This window comes from Ornithodoros turicata, chromosome 5 (assembly GCF_037126465.1).
Source record: "Ornithodoros turicata isolate Travis chromosome 5, ASM3712646v1, whole genome shotgun sequence".
Lineage (NCBI taxonomy): Eukaryota > Metazoa > Arthropoda > Arachnida > Ixodida > Argasidae > Ornithodoros > Ornithodoros turicata.
This window is the reverse complement of record NC_088205.1, coordinates 70,515,502-70,529,143: the sequence shown is the minus strand read 5'-3', so window position 1 is coordinate 70,529,143 and position 13,642 is coordinate 70,515,502. Positions and strand designations below refer to the sequence as shown.

General features: G+C 44.6%; 3 protein-coding genes across 3 annotated transcripts in view; 1 reads left to right on the top strand and 2 right to left on the bottom strand.

The window, feature by feature from the left end:
* The first annotated feature begins 2,403 nt into the window (after nt 1-2,403).
* LOC135394690 (thiol S-methyltransferase TMT1A-like) lies at nt 2,404-4,375 on the top strand. Its single transcript, XM_064625552.1, has 2 exons — nt 2,404-2,945; nt 3,921-4,375. Exons 1-2 carry the CDS (start codon nt 2,415-2,417, stop codon nt 4,155-4,157), a joined length of 768 nt encoding a protein of 255 aa, XP_064481622.1. The 5' UTR covers nt 2,404-2,414; the 3' UTR covers nt 4,158-4,375.
* Nucleotides 4,349-6,354, bottom strand: LOC135394689 (cotranscriptional regulator ARB2A homolog). The gene has a single exon (XM_064625551.1). The coding sequence runs from the start codon at nt 6,184-6,186 to the stop codon at nt 5,134-5,136; it is 1,053 nt and encodes a 350-aa protein (XP_064481621.1). The 5' UTR covers nt 6,187-6,354; the 3' UTR covers nt 4,349-5,133.
* Nucleotides 6,355-9,319: 2,965 nt separating this feature from the next.
* The window catches only part of LOC135394688 (protein Spindly-like), a 4,534-nt gene continuing 211 nt past the window's right edge, over nt 9,320-13,642 (bottom strand). The window contains exons 2-8 of the mRNA XM_064625550.1: nt 13,581-13,642; nt 13,327-13,500; nt 12,941-13,165; nt 12,450-12,605; nt 12,036-12,257; nt 11,029-11,245; nt 9,320-9,661 (exon numbers count right to left, since the gene is read on the bottom strand). The exon at nt 13,581-13,642 is cut by the window's right edge and continues 18 nt beyond it. Coding sequence (XP_064481620.1) covers nt 9,591-9,661; nt 11,029-11,245; nt 12,036-12,257; nt 12,450-12,605; nt 12,941-13,165; nt 13,327-13,500; nt 13,581-13,642 — 1,127 coding nt within the window. The 3' untranslated portion in view covers nt 9,320-9,590. The remainder of the gene's footprint in view (nt 9,662-11,028; nt 11,246-12,035; nt 12,258-12,449; nt 12,606-12,940; nt 13,166-13,326; nt 13,501-13,580) is intronic.

Below are 13,642 nucleotides of genomic sequence, written 5' to 3'. Positions count from 1 at the left end.
TATTTGTATTTACATACTCAAAAATGTATTTATCCCATCCCTGATGCTAAATACTGTATTATTATATTCGAAGAAAGTATCTTGATGAAAGGTGCTCATAACAGATGACAGTAAACATTCCATGCGTTTGGATGTATGGGTATTCTACTACTAGTGGTGTGTGTGTGTGTGCGTGCGCGTGCGTGTGCGTGTGCGTGCGCGTGCGCGTGCGTGTGTGTGTGTGTGTGTGTGCGTGCGTGCGTGCGTGCGTGCCCGTCTGTTACTGTTACAGCTAGTGGTTCAGAAAGCACACGGCTGTCAGTCAGGGATTTTCCCAGCACCTACCACCCACTAATATCCCCCTACTAATCCCACCCAAATAATTGCCAGAATGGCCAAAGCAGCAATAGGTATCAGACCTGTCCACCCACCCCGGATGTGAATCATTCCCGAGTGTGAATCGTATAGGTTATGCTAGTTGGTTAGCAGCAGTTTATAAAGCACAAGCTTTAGCGCAGTCGGTGAGGGATTTTCTCTGCACCCCCCCCCCCCCCACACACACACAAAAGGCTGCCAGTGATCCAAACCAGCCCGAGAAGAAAGCCGATGTGGGTATTCGGACATATACGGAATTACTACCCCCCCCCCCCCCCCCCCCCCCACTCACACACCTTCAGATGAAACCTAACGTGACGAAAAACCTACTTTACTTGTCTGAACATTGTTCTTGTTCTTTTTTTTTTTTTAAGAGAGAGAGGCATTGTGCGATCACCTCTGTGCACTTTTATCAAATTTAATTCACGAGAAATTGAATTTTCGCAATTTATCTCTGATACTTGCCAAGCCAACTTGACTTTTTTTTTTTTACGGAAACAAAAAGCGCACGTCGGATTTACCCCATTGCATATTGCAAGATACCTCTCTTACTCTCTTGGTAATAGCTGAAAAAAAAGAGCGAAAACCGTCGTTTCCAGGTGCGCGCAAGCAAAACGGTGCTTCGGAACTTCTTGGGAGCTGGCGAGCCCGGATGCTTCCACTGTTTTGATGCGCGTTTAGACTCAGGAGGGTGCACCCACGTTTCATTGCACGTGATGATCCGATCAAGGAACGGCTGTCCTTCAGTGTCGAAACGGTACCTTAGCTCTTGGGATTTCCAGTCTTCTCTGCCGGTCAAACACGGAGAGCTGCCTCGGGACCCAACGGGCACTAACTTGCCGAAACTGGAGGTGTTCATGAATGATAGCGTGCAACGTTCCCACAGAAAGGTCCGTCTTTCGAGCCAGTTCGAGACATGTTATCCGTCGGTCCTTGAGGATCAAGCGCTCCACAAGTTGGATGTTCTCAGGAACTCTGACACTGGGCTCCGAGCCGCCCCGGCCGGGATCGTCCTGCACTGATGTACGGCCGTCTTGGAACCATTTGCACCACTCAAACGCTTTGCTGCCATACTGAGCCTGAAGTCTTATGTGAATTTCAGATGACTTTACGCCTTCATTCACGAGAAATTTCACGTCAATTCGCTGTTCGATGTGCGCGCTCACCTCGTGGTCGGCCATCTTGTCCAGCACGTGTCTTCTGTTTTGCACAAACTTTGGACCACCCCGTGGTGAACGCGGAGGCCTGTCGCGTGTGAAAATGACGAAAAAGAAGTAGCGCGAGCCATTTGTTCACTCAGGAGACAGAAAGTCCCGGTTTGACTTGAACACCCCTTGTATTTTAAACAATTTTCTTATGAGTCACGATTGTGCATGGATTACTACTGTGTAGTCCCCGTGTTTTCTCTCGTATGGTACCTGTTGGTTGTAACCCCCCTTCTTTTTTCTTTTCTTTCTGAGCCCGGGCCGTAAACTGTAAATTTCGGGTCGTAAATTTCGAATACAAAACCCAGTGAAAACCATGGACATATGTCCGGATAACAAATATGGAATAAAAAAAGCACCTATTCCCGAAAAAATCGACCTCGGGGAGGGGTATGTTTCTAGGTGCATGTTTATGGCAGTGGTATACGTAATTGGTGGCCAAGCTGTATTGGGCCTTTCAGATATTTTAGGGAAGCAGGGAGGGAAATTCCAGGTAGAAGGTGCGCAGAAAAAAAAAAGGTGGGGGGGGGGCTGTCAGGGGGGTATCACCATATAGAATTTCTCCATAATCACAAGGCATCCTTCGTATCCTTGCCAAGAGGGAAGTCAAGGTCGAAGTGTCGTTACCCTCTGCACATCTTTTCCGCTCTCTGTCTCCTCGATTTGGCCCATTTTCTTTTTAAAGCAGAGACCTATATTTCGCTGGCCGCCCTCGCGCGTAGCAGAGGAACCCATGCGTTCCTGCCGCGAAAACCGGTTTCTGCTTTCGGAATTGTCGTCTGCAAACTTTCACTCCTTGTTTGCCTTTTGCACTCTTGTTCCTGTCCGACCACTTCGTCAAAAGTCCAAAGTGGCATGAATCTTCAGACGCAGAAAAGTGTCCGCATTTATATGCGAGTCGGTGTGCCACTGAGCATCTTCATCATGTGCATCCTACTACGAAAACGAGTCCGAACAGCCCGCAGACTGTTGTTCGCGTGGATCTACTCCCGTTACTTCGCGAACTCGAATGCGAAGACCTTGGCGCAGTACAAGCGACAGTTGTTCAGTACCATGCGCGAAATCAAATCTTGCGACGAAAGCCTGAGAGGAAAGGGTCATATTCGAATAGTCGAAATTGGAATCGGAACAGGTACAAACTTGGAGTACTATCCAGAAGGATGCCGTCTCATATCCGTGGAGCCAAATAGCTACTTCGAGAGTCTCTTCAAGAAGAACAGAAATGCGTTTCCTGGTGTTGTGGTAGAAAAATTTGTACGTGGGTCAGCAGAAGATATGTCTGCGATACCGTCAGGTAGCGTTGATTGCGTGGTTTCAACGCTGGTGCTTTGTTCTGTGGACGATCTGGCGAATTCCATTCGGGAAGTCAAGAGGATTTTGGTTGAGGTAAGTGCTATATTGAGGTGGCGCGCCGTGCTTCCTTGTGCGGTATGCTCAATGTGTGCTGTGCGAAAGTGTTCGGAAAAGGATCTGGGAAAGAAAAGTGTATGTCGAGTTCAAACGCTGCTGGAAGCTGCAAAAAAGCGCGCGGGGGCGAATGTGTTCGGTTTCATCGCGGGCAACAGAAGCACACTCAGACCTTCCACTTTGTTGGTTAGTTTTCTCCAGGAATTTTACGCTCGTTGCATTTGTTGAGGCAAAGAGCGCACCGGAATCTGAACTATTTCTGGGTTCTGATATATCATAAAATTAATCTCTAATTTTGACAAGTATGATGTCATAATGCGCGAAGTCAGTAGTGTGTGTGGCGACAGTGTGCCTGGCAACATGCTCCCGGTCGAAGGTTTCCTCACCGCGGCTGCTGGTAGACTTCCAACGTTGGGTGAAGAGCGGAGACGCTCGCGCTGTTACTAGGAGAAAGACCGCAACTCTCTTCACCTGCTCCTGGAGGGTCCGACTTTATGGGGTCTCGCGGCTTCTTTCGCAAACACTATAAACACCTTTTGATTCGCGAGCCTTTAATTTTCGCGAATCGAGAAAATAATGTGGGCACTCGTTCTTTGCGTACCGAGTCATTGAAGCGAGTTTCGTTTATAGTACGATAAAGAATTAGTAATATTAATAAAATATTAATCACTAACATATCGGGAATTTCACAGCCCCCCCCTGCCCCCTAAAGATCATGCAGCAACACCAAAATACCCACCAAAAAGTCCCGAAAAACCAGTAGCAATGGGTGTCACATACCCCGCTATGGAATCCTCCCCCCCCCCCCCCCCCACCTCGAGATGACAATAGCACGCAAATCCCTGGTAACTACAAGCGATGATTATGCATGGCGCAATTAGTATCTACAACTTAACCTACATACAAAGAAGCCTACACCTTGCTTGCAGTGGACTCATTTTCTTTCTTTTCCAGGGTGGCCACTTCTACTACATAGAACATGTTGGCTACGAAAGAGGCACCTGGGCCAACACATTGCAGCGGCTCGTTGAACCCTTCTGGTCAGCTGTTAGCGATGGATGTCAGCTCACCAGGGAGACGTCCCTGCAAGTTGATCTGATAGGCTTCAGGGCCATCCGTGAGAACCTTTACTTCCCTGAGGCGCTACCGTACGTCGCACGGCCGATCTTGGTAGGAGTTGCTGTGAAGTGAGTCAACGGTAGACACCGTGGTTACGGCGAATGAAATCTTGTGCCTCTCACGAGCTGCGGGCATTTCAAACCTCCGTGCAGAGGTGAAATGTGAATCACATTTTGTTATCCTAAACGAGTGACGGCATGCATGTAAACAGACCAAGTCATGTGCAGATCACTGTACTGTCAAACTATATGTATACATGTAAATATTAATATAAAAAATATTTTATTGCATCTGGTGGTCCCTTGACACGCTATGTACAAGTGTATATGTTGTACAAGACCAGCTACACAATAACTTAGAAAGAAGACTGACATAAAGTGAGTATATAATTTGACATGTCTTGAGCACTGATGATAGAAGGAATAATGCTAACGCATTATGGAATGCAACAATCCTTCATCATCGGAGAATACAAAGCACTCGAAATGCAGGGTATACCAAACAATGACCCACCCGGACGTCTTACAGTCATTCTGTGTAATACTGCCAAGACTTTTGTCCAACACAAACAAGGTGCAGCAAATACATAAAAGATTGTGTTGACCCTGCTTCAGTTCGTTTATATGAGAAACCAATTGGAAATTACTTAGCCTTGTGCATTCCCGGTGGTTGCTCGTATAAACCTCCACGCCTGTAAGAATGACTATCTTCCTATTGTTGTTACGGAAACCCCTCTAAATCATTCTCAATTAACGCGTGCACCTGAGACAGTAATGTTATTTAAAGTTTTGGATAGGACATCGAAGCTGTACGGGGACCAGTAAATTTTTGTGTCCTTTACAGAAATTTCACTCCTCGGTCTTTTTTTGTACAAAAAACACTTTTACTGTAGTAACAGTGTTTGTTAGATGTGCCACTTACAGTACGCCTAGTATAAGAGGCCTTAGAATACATGCATAGATATCCCCAGCTTGGCATCAGCTGGCCCGAGTTAGAAAAATATCTGTCGTTCCTCCCTGAATCGCATGCCCTCTCTAGCACCGTTGTCTTACGAAGAATCGCGCGACCTCAATGCAACGTTCTCGAACTCCCCGTGACTCGGCTGGCCATGAGAAGCTGCCAACGCTTTCTGATAGGCCGTCTCTAGGAATTCAAACACAGAGGCAAAACAGGACCAGGATGTCAACTCGTGAATGACTGTCCCAGCAGAAACCCTCTTAATATCCGAGCTCTGATGCATCAGTTTGAGTGGCGTGTCAAGTGGCTCGGGACAGGACACCCAGTTACGAGATATCTGCACCAGCCACTGGAGCACCCAAGGAGGCACCTTCTGATGCTGCATGCTGTGCACGGAATCTGTCAACGCGATCGCAAATACGCGATCTCTCATCGCATAAAATTCAGTCATCAAGTTAACCGTCACCACGCCTCCGTAACTGTGCGCGACTACCGCGATGTGCTTTGCTGCGGACCTTTCGATGAACCATTCCCAAACGTAACGCGCGTGTTTTTCGGGCGTCTCGCTCTCTCTGATCGCTCGCTTCACTTCACCGTGCATTCTGAAGTTGTCGTTGGTGTTCAGAACAATCACGCCGTATCCCAGTCCCAGGGCACGCCGGATGAAGGGAAGTTGGGTGCCTTTCTTGAGCGAATCGTTGACGATAAGCCTTCGCGACCACTGTCCTGCTCTGACAGTTCCGCTTCCGTGGATGAGAACGAGAAGTTTGTTCCGATTGGTGAGAGCATCATCAGATGCGAAGATGAACGTCGACGGCTCGCCGTCTCTCGCGTCGATTGGGATGCGAAATTTCGACAGCTTCGTTTCGGACTCGAGAAGGCCGTACACGTGTTCCGTGACAAGCTCTCCGAGCGCCTCGTACCGTTTCTGATTGTAAGATGGGTTGTTAAGACGCACATCGAATTGGTAAGGCTCTCCAGTTTTGTTGTGTCGCAGTTGGCCGAACTCGTTGAAATGATAACCAAATTCTGCAATGGTTGACGGAAAGGCGGAGAGGTGGTAGTCGTCGTCATCTGTCGATTCCTGTCGCACGAGAGAGCGCTTCCTTGGGAAAGCGTCCGGCTCTCCGTTTGTTCCGGACATCTTTTCTGGAAGCCCAATTACGATGCCAGCAGGTAAGGCTTTGACAGACAGGCGTTATTGGTCGAATCTTGTCTGCGCAGTAACTAATGCGAAGAGGTACGAATCAGGTACAAATTCCGAAGGTGTAAAGCCTGTAAAGCCGGGTAAACCCATGTTGGATTTGATTGGATCGTCTTTGGAATTTGGATTTGACTAGTTTTGGATATGATTTGATGGCAGCGCCAGACCTGCCGGCGGTGGGGCGGTGAAGTGAACGATAGTGCGTAAGCAATATCTAACCACATGGTAATAAGAAAATAGGTTAATAAATGGTGAGCAAGTTTTACTTACGCCGAGTGACGACAATACTGTACTACAAGATCACACTTCGTAGCGGTTGACGTCACTTCCGGAACTATTGAGGTGCTGCAGGCTTCTTCCTGTCGGCTACTACAAACAGTACCGAAATCGCGCGTGTGATAGTGTGATACTACCCGTAGCACCTACATGCTACGTGTGGTCCTTACAGTGTTGTTCCTATATGAGCGTATGTGAGTGCTGCAAGCCACTCTGCCGTCCTTAGTGAGTAATGTCAAAAATTAATGCTGTCCGTGTTGCCGTATATTCCCTTGCAAAAAATTTAGATTTGAAACCTTTCAAGCGGATCACTTTTAAGTTTGATCCATTCCACCATAACGCAGCAGAAGTCAGGTACGTGCCAAGGCCAAACTAAACTGACATTTTATGGAACAGATATTACAAAAGTACCCGAGAAAGATAGTGTGTAAAAATAACCACGAAACAACACGGTGCTCATGCTGGAAAAGCCAAAAGTAGTTATCCACTAGCTCAATAAAACGTACACAAATGAAGTCCTTTGATGGCTGTATGGGTTCAACAAAATGGTATGTGTAAAAATCAAATGTACCAGCACCAAAGGTTACGTAGTTCCTCAACTCCACAACAAACAGACCTTATCCAATCTTTACGGTCACCACGACTACACTAAGCAGTGGAGGTATCCCTCCACTCAAACGGACCAATGACACCTGCACCAAATATTGCATGCATGTTATGATGGTCAACTACTCCAAGAGCATGACCTCCATGCTGCCACAGCCACACCTATTATCCGTAGTGCTTTTTAGAATCGCAGCTTTACACTACAGGCATATTCACACAAAGAGCCGCCAGCATCCTAACAGCTTGATTTTGTTATTTGAAATCGTTTGTGCTGCAGAGACAGTCTGCACCTAATGAGTTCAAGCCGTGTGCGACAGACGAACGTTCAGTGTGTCCTCAAGACAGAAGTGACAAGAACTGCACCATGCATTGAGCTACAACTAAGTAAGAATCAAATAACTTTGTGATGTGAGATATTTGATGTGCCTTTGTACATGTTACACATTTGAGGTATCGTTTTTCTGTCCAGCTCACTCCTGAAGGGTAGCAGTTGTTCTGTGGCAACATGGGTTGCTAGATGAGATGTTTGTGACTTAAAGATTTTTATTCGAAACACAAATTTACACAGCTTCTGATGTGGGACTGTGTGGTCTAGCCTACGAAGCGGTCCTGTATGCGTACAACATGCGAAGACAGATATTCAGCACATCTTTGGGCTAACTAAGTTGACTAAAAATCTATCAACAGCTGCTCCAGCGTATGTTTAGCAAAAAAGGAGAAGAAAAATGGAGAAAAAACGGATAATAATGACTACACCAGAGTACTTTGCAATACAAAACTGCTGTGTTTGGTAAAATGATTATGTGTACACGATAGATATACATGCAGGGCATTTTTTTTTAATCCATTAGACTTTTAGTAATATAAATGGTACGAGACCAGCACAAATGCCGGTTTTGCAGTGCGATTATAGGACCTGTGGTACGATAATTGGCCAGCAAGAACTGCATAACCAATTTAGGCTGCCAAAGGGACGACGGACAAAGAAGGTGACACACAACAAAAACAGCTTCTGTTGTGTTCTTCAAAACAACTTCTTTCACCAAATGGTAAAAAGCTGGGAAATTTCGGAAAATGTCTACCTTTCTGTCTGTGCCTGTCTTATATTTCTTTCAAAATTCTAGCTTGTCTTAGAAATGTTCAGGCACATTTGGCATCTTTCGATGCGAAGCAACGAAGTGCTGATCTGCAGCCTAGTACTGCCTAGTAGTCGTTTGCATGACACTTTTCCCTATCCATATGAGAACATCACAAATGCAAATAAATTTGCCTTCTTAGCCGAAAACAATGCTGCATTGTTTTTGTGACAGATGGTGGAAAGAATGTGCTGATTCGTGCGAGTGACCTGACACAACTGGAAATCTTGGAGGTCGTATCACAGCTGGGGCAAGAATGAAACCGCAGAAACCCACAGCCCAGGTGGACCTGTTCAACAAGGTGTATGGCCAGCTTCCTGCATTTGTGGATGTCTTCGATGAGGAGACTTTCTACATCTTTGCTGGCATATTTGTACTGTGCACTTGCGTAGTCGCCTTCATTTTGTCCAGATATGTTGTGTTGAAACCAGTAGAATAAAGAGATGATGGGTATAGATGTGAAGAGATGAAACATGGGTATTTCTGGAACTTGACATGTGCAACAATATAGACTTTCCACATTTGTCCCACATACAAGCAGCAGCACATGTGTGTGTGAATACTTTTCTTGAAGGGCAACTTTACTTCATAAGTATGTGAATTATCTTCTTGGGGGAGAACACTTGTTTGCTGATAGCTAGGTTATAATTAGTTACCAGAATTCAAATTCAATTGAAAGAAGGTATTGAACAAAACAACCGGGGCATAGAACTTGATGGCAGAAATAACTTACTTTGCAGCGATATGTGACAAGTTAATTCAAATTAATAATGGCTTTAAAGAATTTGTTTCTCTATGAACGGGCTGCTTTAATTTTTCAGTAGTTGCATACTGGCTCAAATTTTCTAAAACAACACAGGTACGTGTACCTAACCAATGTATTAATTGTACAAATTGTCAAACAAGCAAGCTTGTTGTGGCAAGGATTCATGAAAAAAATAGCACAAACATTTGTATACATTTGCTGTACTTGTCCTAGTGCCCAGGTTTTTTGTCATGGACCAGTTGGTGAGCCTGACATAAATACATTATACACATAACCCAACACGAAGGAGAAACATTATTATATATTTTTATTTGCATATAGTAAATGGTATTAAAAATCAAAATATAAAAATAACGTGGTTAGAAATACTTTAAACTGCCGCCATGTCGGATGGCAACAAGAACACACTGAGCGTGCAATATAACAGCATCTTTTCAAATGCACTGCTCAGACTGCATTTGCGTAATCTAGATTTTTTCTCAGTATAGGATATTAGGATGTCCAAATGTGTTAGGCCTGCCAGGACATCAAACACCTTCCGAGGCATTTTTCTTGAAGTGCTACTGCTGCTTGCAATCACCTGTCTCTTGTTTCACCTTTTCCTTTGCCTCCCTCGGGACATCATCATGTGCTGTAACAAACATATTTGCCATGAGAAAATACTCCAGACGGTCGAAAATGTTGAAGTTCTGATCTCGCTCTACAAAGCTTCTCTGCCATGTAAAGCGTGTGAGCGGAAGAAACTCAAGGGAGAGTCCTGCTACAGATACTCATATATTGTCCCATGATCCACCATCATTGAGACGCTTAAAAAGAGGCATGAGGCTTCTCGCAATAAGCTAAATGACAGGGGGCAGGCATTCATGCCATATCTAGAATTTTTACCTGGCTTTCCTGATGACTATGAAAATAGTGTTAAATGTTTTGACCAGCTTTTTTAGGCGTAATCACTCTCAAATTTCTGAAAAAGTACTATCTCTCTACTTCTCTCTCTCTACTCTCTTCTCTCCAAAGACTCTCTACTATACACAATAGACGCACTACTTGATTCAGGTTGTTTTTAGGTTGGAAGCGCAAAATGCCTCTGCACTTCCCATACTCAGAAGTGGGCCAGGATGCCTGAATAACAAATAATTTTACGCAAACGTTACAAATGATCAGCATAACACGTTGCCTGTTTCATACAATTGTGGTCCTTGTAAAGTAATGCCAGTGTAAAGTAATGCTTTACTGCAACCTAACCGTTTTCCCCCGTCCCCACCCATACTATTAAGTGAGGTTTACTTTCCATTTTTGTAAAACTTGGTCGCTGCCTATAGCTTTGCTCGCTTTGTTTCTGGATGATGTCATAATGCCCACAAATACACGTGCAATGTCTTCATATTTCATGTGCAGAAAAAATTTTAAATTGTGTAAGCCATGTTACTGCCAGTTGTCCAGAAAGCAAAAAAAAAAAAAAAAAGATGCAGGGAACACCCTACTGTAAAACAAGAAATATCAAGAAGAGTAGCCAGATGAGCAATCATCGTCATTCATCATCATACCATCTCCTTGAGGGGTTAAGGGGGAATCACTTCTTCAGAAATCTATGGACGATTTTTGTTCGCACAAGACACGTGAGCGCTCTAAACTAGCATCTTAAGATTGGTACTGGCGTGTTCTCTTAGCTTTTCTCTAGTCAACGACGTATTTTTTAGGGCACAAGGTTGAGCCGTTGATTTTTAATAAATTAAAGTTTGGTGCGTCTCGAACGTGTGCTGCCATCTCGATAGAGTGTCGCGCACTAAAATATTTGCGAATTCGGGCTCAATACAAAAATCAACAGATAGTCCTGGAATCCTACAAAATGTGTCGTCGACAAGGGTAAAGCAAGGAGAACACGCCAGTACTTCTGTTTTTACGATATTTTACGCCGTTTCTGAGCGGTGTGCGAGCAAACTTTCTCTACTGTCTTGCGCAGAAGTGATTCCCCCTTAAACAGGCCATGCAAGTGCTTACTGGAAGTGAGCTGGATGCGCAACAATTGATCTCTCAGAGCAGTCGCTTCGCGGGTGGCCTCTCGTGCCTTCCTGGCTAGGGTTTGCTCCCTTTCAATTTGTCTTGCTCGTGCCGCATAGAGGGCAGCACGCTCCCGTTCCAGCTCGTCCGTCCCCGCCCGATGGCTCAGTGCTGCACTCATCCGAGCCAAATCTTGTTTCGCTTCCTGCAGGGAGCTCTGCAAATTGTTTGCGCGGTGCACTCGTTAAAGTTTGCTCTCACTTTGAAGTATTGGAGGCATATTTGTTTTGCCACATGTTCACTTCACGTGTATCCTATGTTACATCTTGCACTTTGAGGTCAGACTCGCCTGACTTGGACAAAGTGAACTTTAAAGGCACAGTCTGGATTCGTCGTCTGATTTTATGATTGGAGTTACGTTCGACTGTAAGTCACATGCAGATATCGAGTCCAAAATTGATTATTAAGAAAAAAAGTTTTTCTTCTCTTCCTCCCTTTTTTTTCATGAGTTGACCATGTATAAAGTCTCGCTGTACCATGTATTTTGTACCCGAAGAAGTGCAGACTACTGCACAAACGTCTCGTAATTAAATTATTCATGCTTCTAACCGGTTAATTGTCATTCTTTTTACCCAATCCCACGGGCTTGTCATTTACTTTTTATCTATGCGTATTCATAATTTAATTGTCTTCAATAATTAATAATAATAATAATTGAAATAAGAATAACTATTATGATAAATAATTTAACAGAACGAACAACATGTCCCCATCAGGTTTCAGTTTAAGTGTGACAAAACATGAGCTGCCGCAGCGTGGTGTGCGTCACGACGACACGGAAATGAAAAAAGTAAGAAGAACAAAAAAACGAGATAAAGAGAGAGAGAGAAAGAAAACAAACCACAGCGCAACAAACAAGAAAAAAGCTCCTATATTTAGGACTGAATAGCGTTGCCAATTCGTATATGCTGTGACTGCACACAAAAAAAGACGCTGTGTCATTGTACCTGCAAATGTTCAACATATGCTGCATCCAGGCGTCTAGCCGTGGCTGGTGCAAGAAGCGTTGCCATCTGGCAGCGCGTCCGCTGTGCGTCACTGCGGAGGAAATCCACACGCTCCTGCAGAGACCGGTGTCGTCTGCGCAAGGTGTCCAGTTCTTTTTGCAGCTCTAGTCGGCGCTCTTCCACCTCACCAAATAAGGAATTTCCCCTCGTGCAGCCGCTCCCCTGGAGCAGTTTGAAATAATAAGTAAACACATATCTCTTTGTTATTCCCTTATGAGCCAGGCATCAATATAACACTCGACAACACATATAAGGAAGATCGAAATGTTACGTGAAGCTCAAAATTAGGCATTTTAGTGTAAATTAAGTACGTATTTGAGTACATTGAGCTTGAGCATAGAATGCAATTACAACCTGTGAGGTTTGTAGAGCATCTAGGGCTTCCTTGAGCTCCTTACACTCCCTTGCAGTTTCGCTCTGTAGCAGCTGAGCTCTTTCAAGAGCCTCTTGCGCGATGGTCTTGCATTTCTGCTCCTCTAGCAAACAGTTTTCCAGGTTGGTTGCTTTAGCCTGTAGGAAATTGCGTCCGAAATATATCCTCGAGGTTCTGAGTATATATATAGAGTATATACGTCTGTATATAGGGGTGAGAGTATATACATATAGAGTATATCTGAGTACATAGATCATGCTTTTATATCAGCAGCTGCACATCTAACATCAGTTGCATTGTCTATCAAATTGTACTGAGCAGCCTTCTTACTTACACAACAATGAGCAACATGGATAATGCTACTTAGCGCTCTAGTGGCTAACAGCAATCTGCTTGCAAAAACATGAATTTGCTTTTATGTGGCAACGACTTGTGCTCCGGCTGTTGTGTTACTTGTTGAAAGGTATTATACCTGGGCCTGCTGTAGCTGTTCAGAAGTGTTCCTAAGAAGGTCTAGCAGGTGACTGTGCTGTGCCTCAACTTGAGCCAACTGATCCCTTGTTGTGTTGTCCTCTTCCTGAGCATCCTCCTGTGGCTCACGTTGGATGGTGGCAGCTGCCTCGAGCAGGGTTACCTGCCGCTGGAGGTGTTCCACACTGTTCGATAATTCTCTGGCTGAAGCTGTCTGTTCTTGTACCTGTTCATAATTCAAGTTCAAATGGGTGAATGGAGAAGGAAAAAGATGAATGTGATCTACATTCTCATTGAGAGTGAATACTTCATCTGCAATTTTTAATATTCTCAAACTTCGTGCTTCCTATTGGTCAAAGATGATCCATCGATTCGTGATCACTGTACCTCCTCAAGAGCGCTCCTTAGTTTGGTCGCCGCTGCTTGTGCCTGTTGTTCAGCGTTCTGCTTTTGTCGGCAAAGTTCTTGCTTGAGTGACTCTAGCTCAGTTACCAAGGATTTCTCCATCTGGAGACTGCAGTCTAGTTTCCTTTGCAGCTTGTAGCATTCATCATCTTTTGCCTACATAAGGATGGAACAAAATGAGACGATGTCGTAGGCAACCACACGCTTGCATTTTGGTCTAATTTAATAATGTATACCTCCAGCCTTTCACTGTAACGGCGATGAGTCTCCTCAAGCTCATGTTCTAACTTGCTGTTCT

Bases quoted from the DNA above. Each gene is read 5' to 3' on its own strand.
- LOC135394690 (XM_064625552.1), top strand. From the start codon at position 2,415: ATGAATCTTCAGACGCAGAAAAGTGTCCGCATTTATATGCGAGTCGGT. The intron at 2,946-3,920 runs GTAAGTGCTATA...TTTCTTTTCCAG, and splicing joins TCAAGAGGATTTTGGTTGAG to GGTGGCCACTTCTACTACAT.
- LOC135394689 (XM_064625551.1), bottom strand. From the start codon at position 6,186: ATGTCCGGAACAAACGGAGAGCCGGACGCTTTCCCAAGGAAGCGCTCT.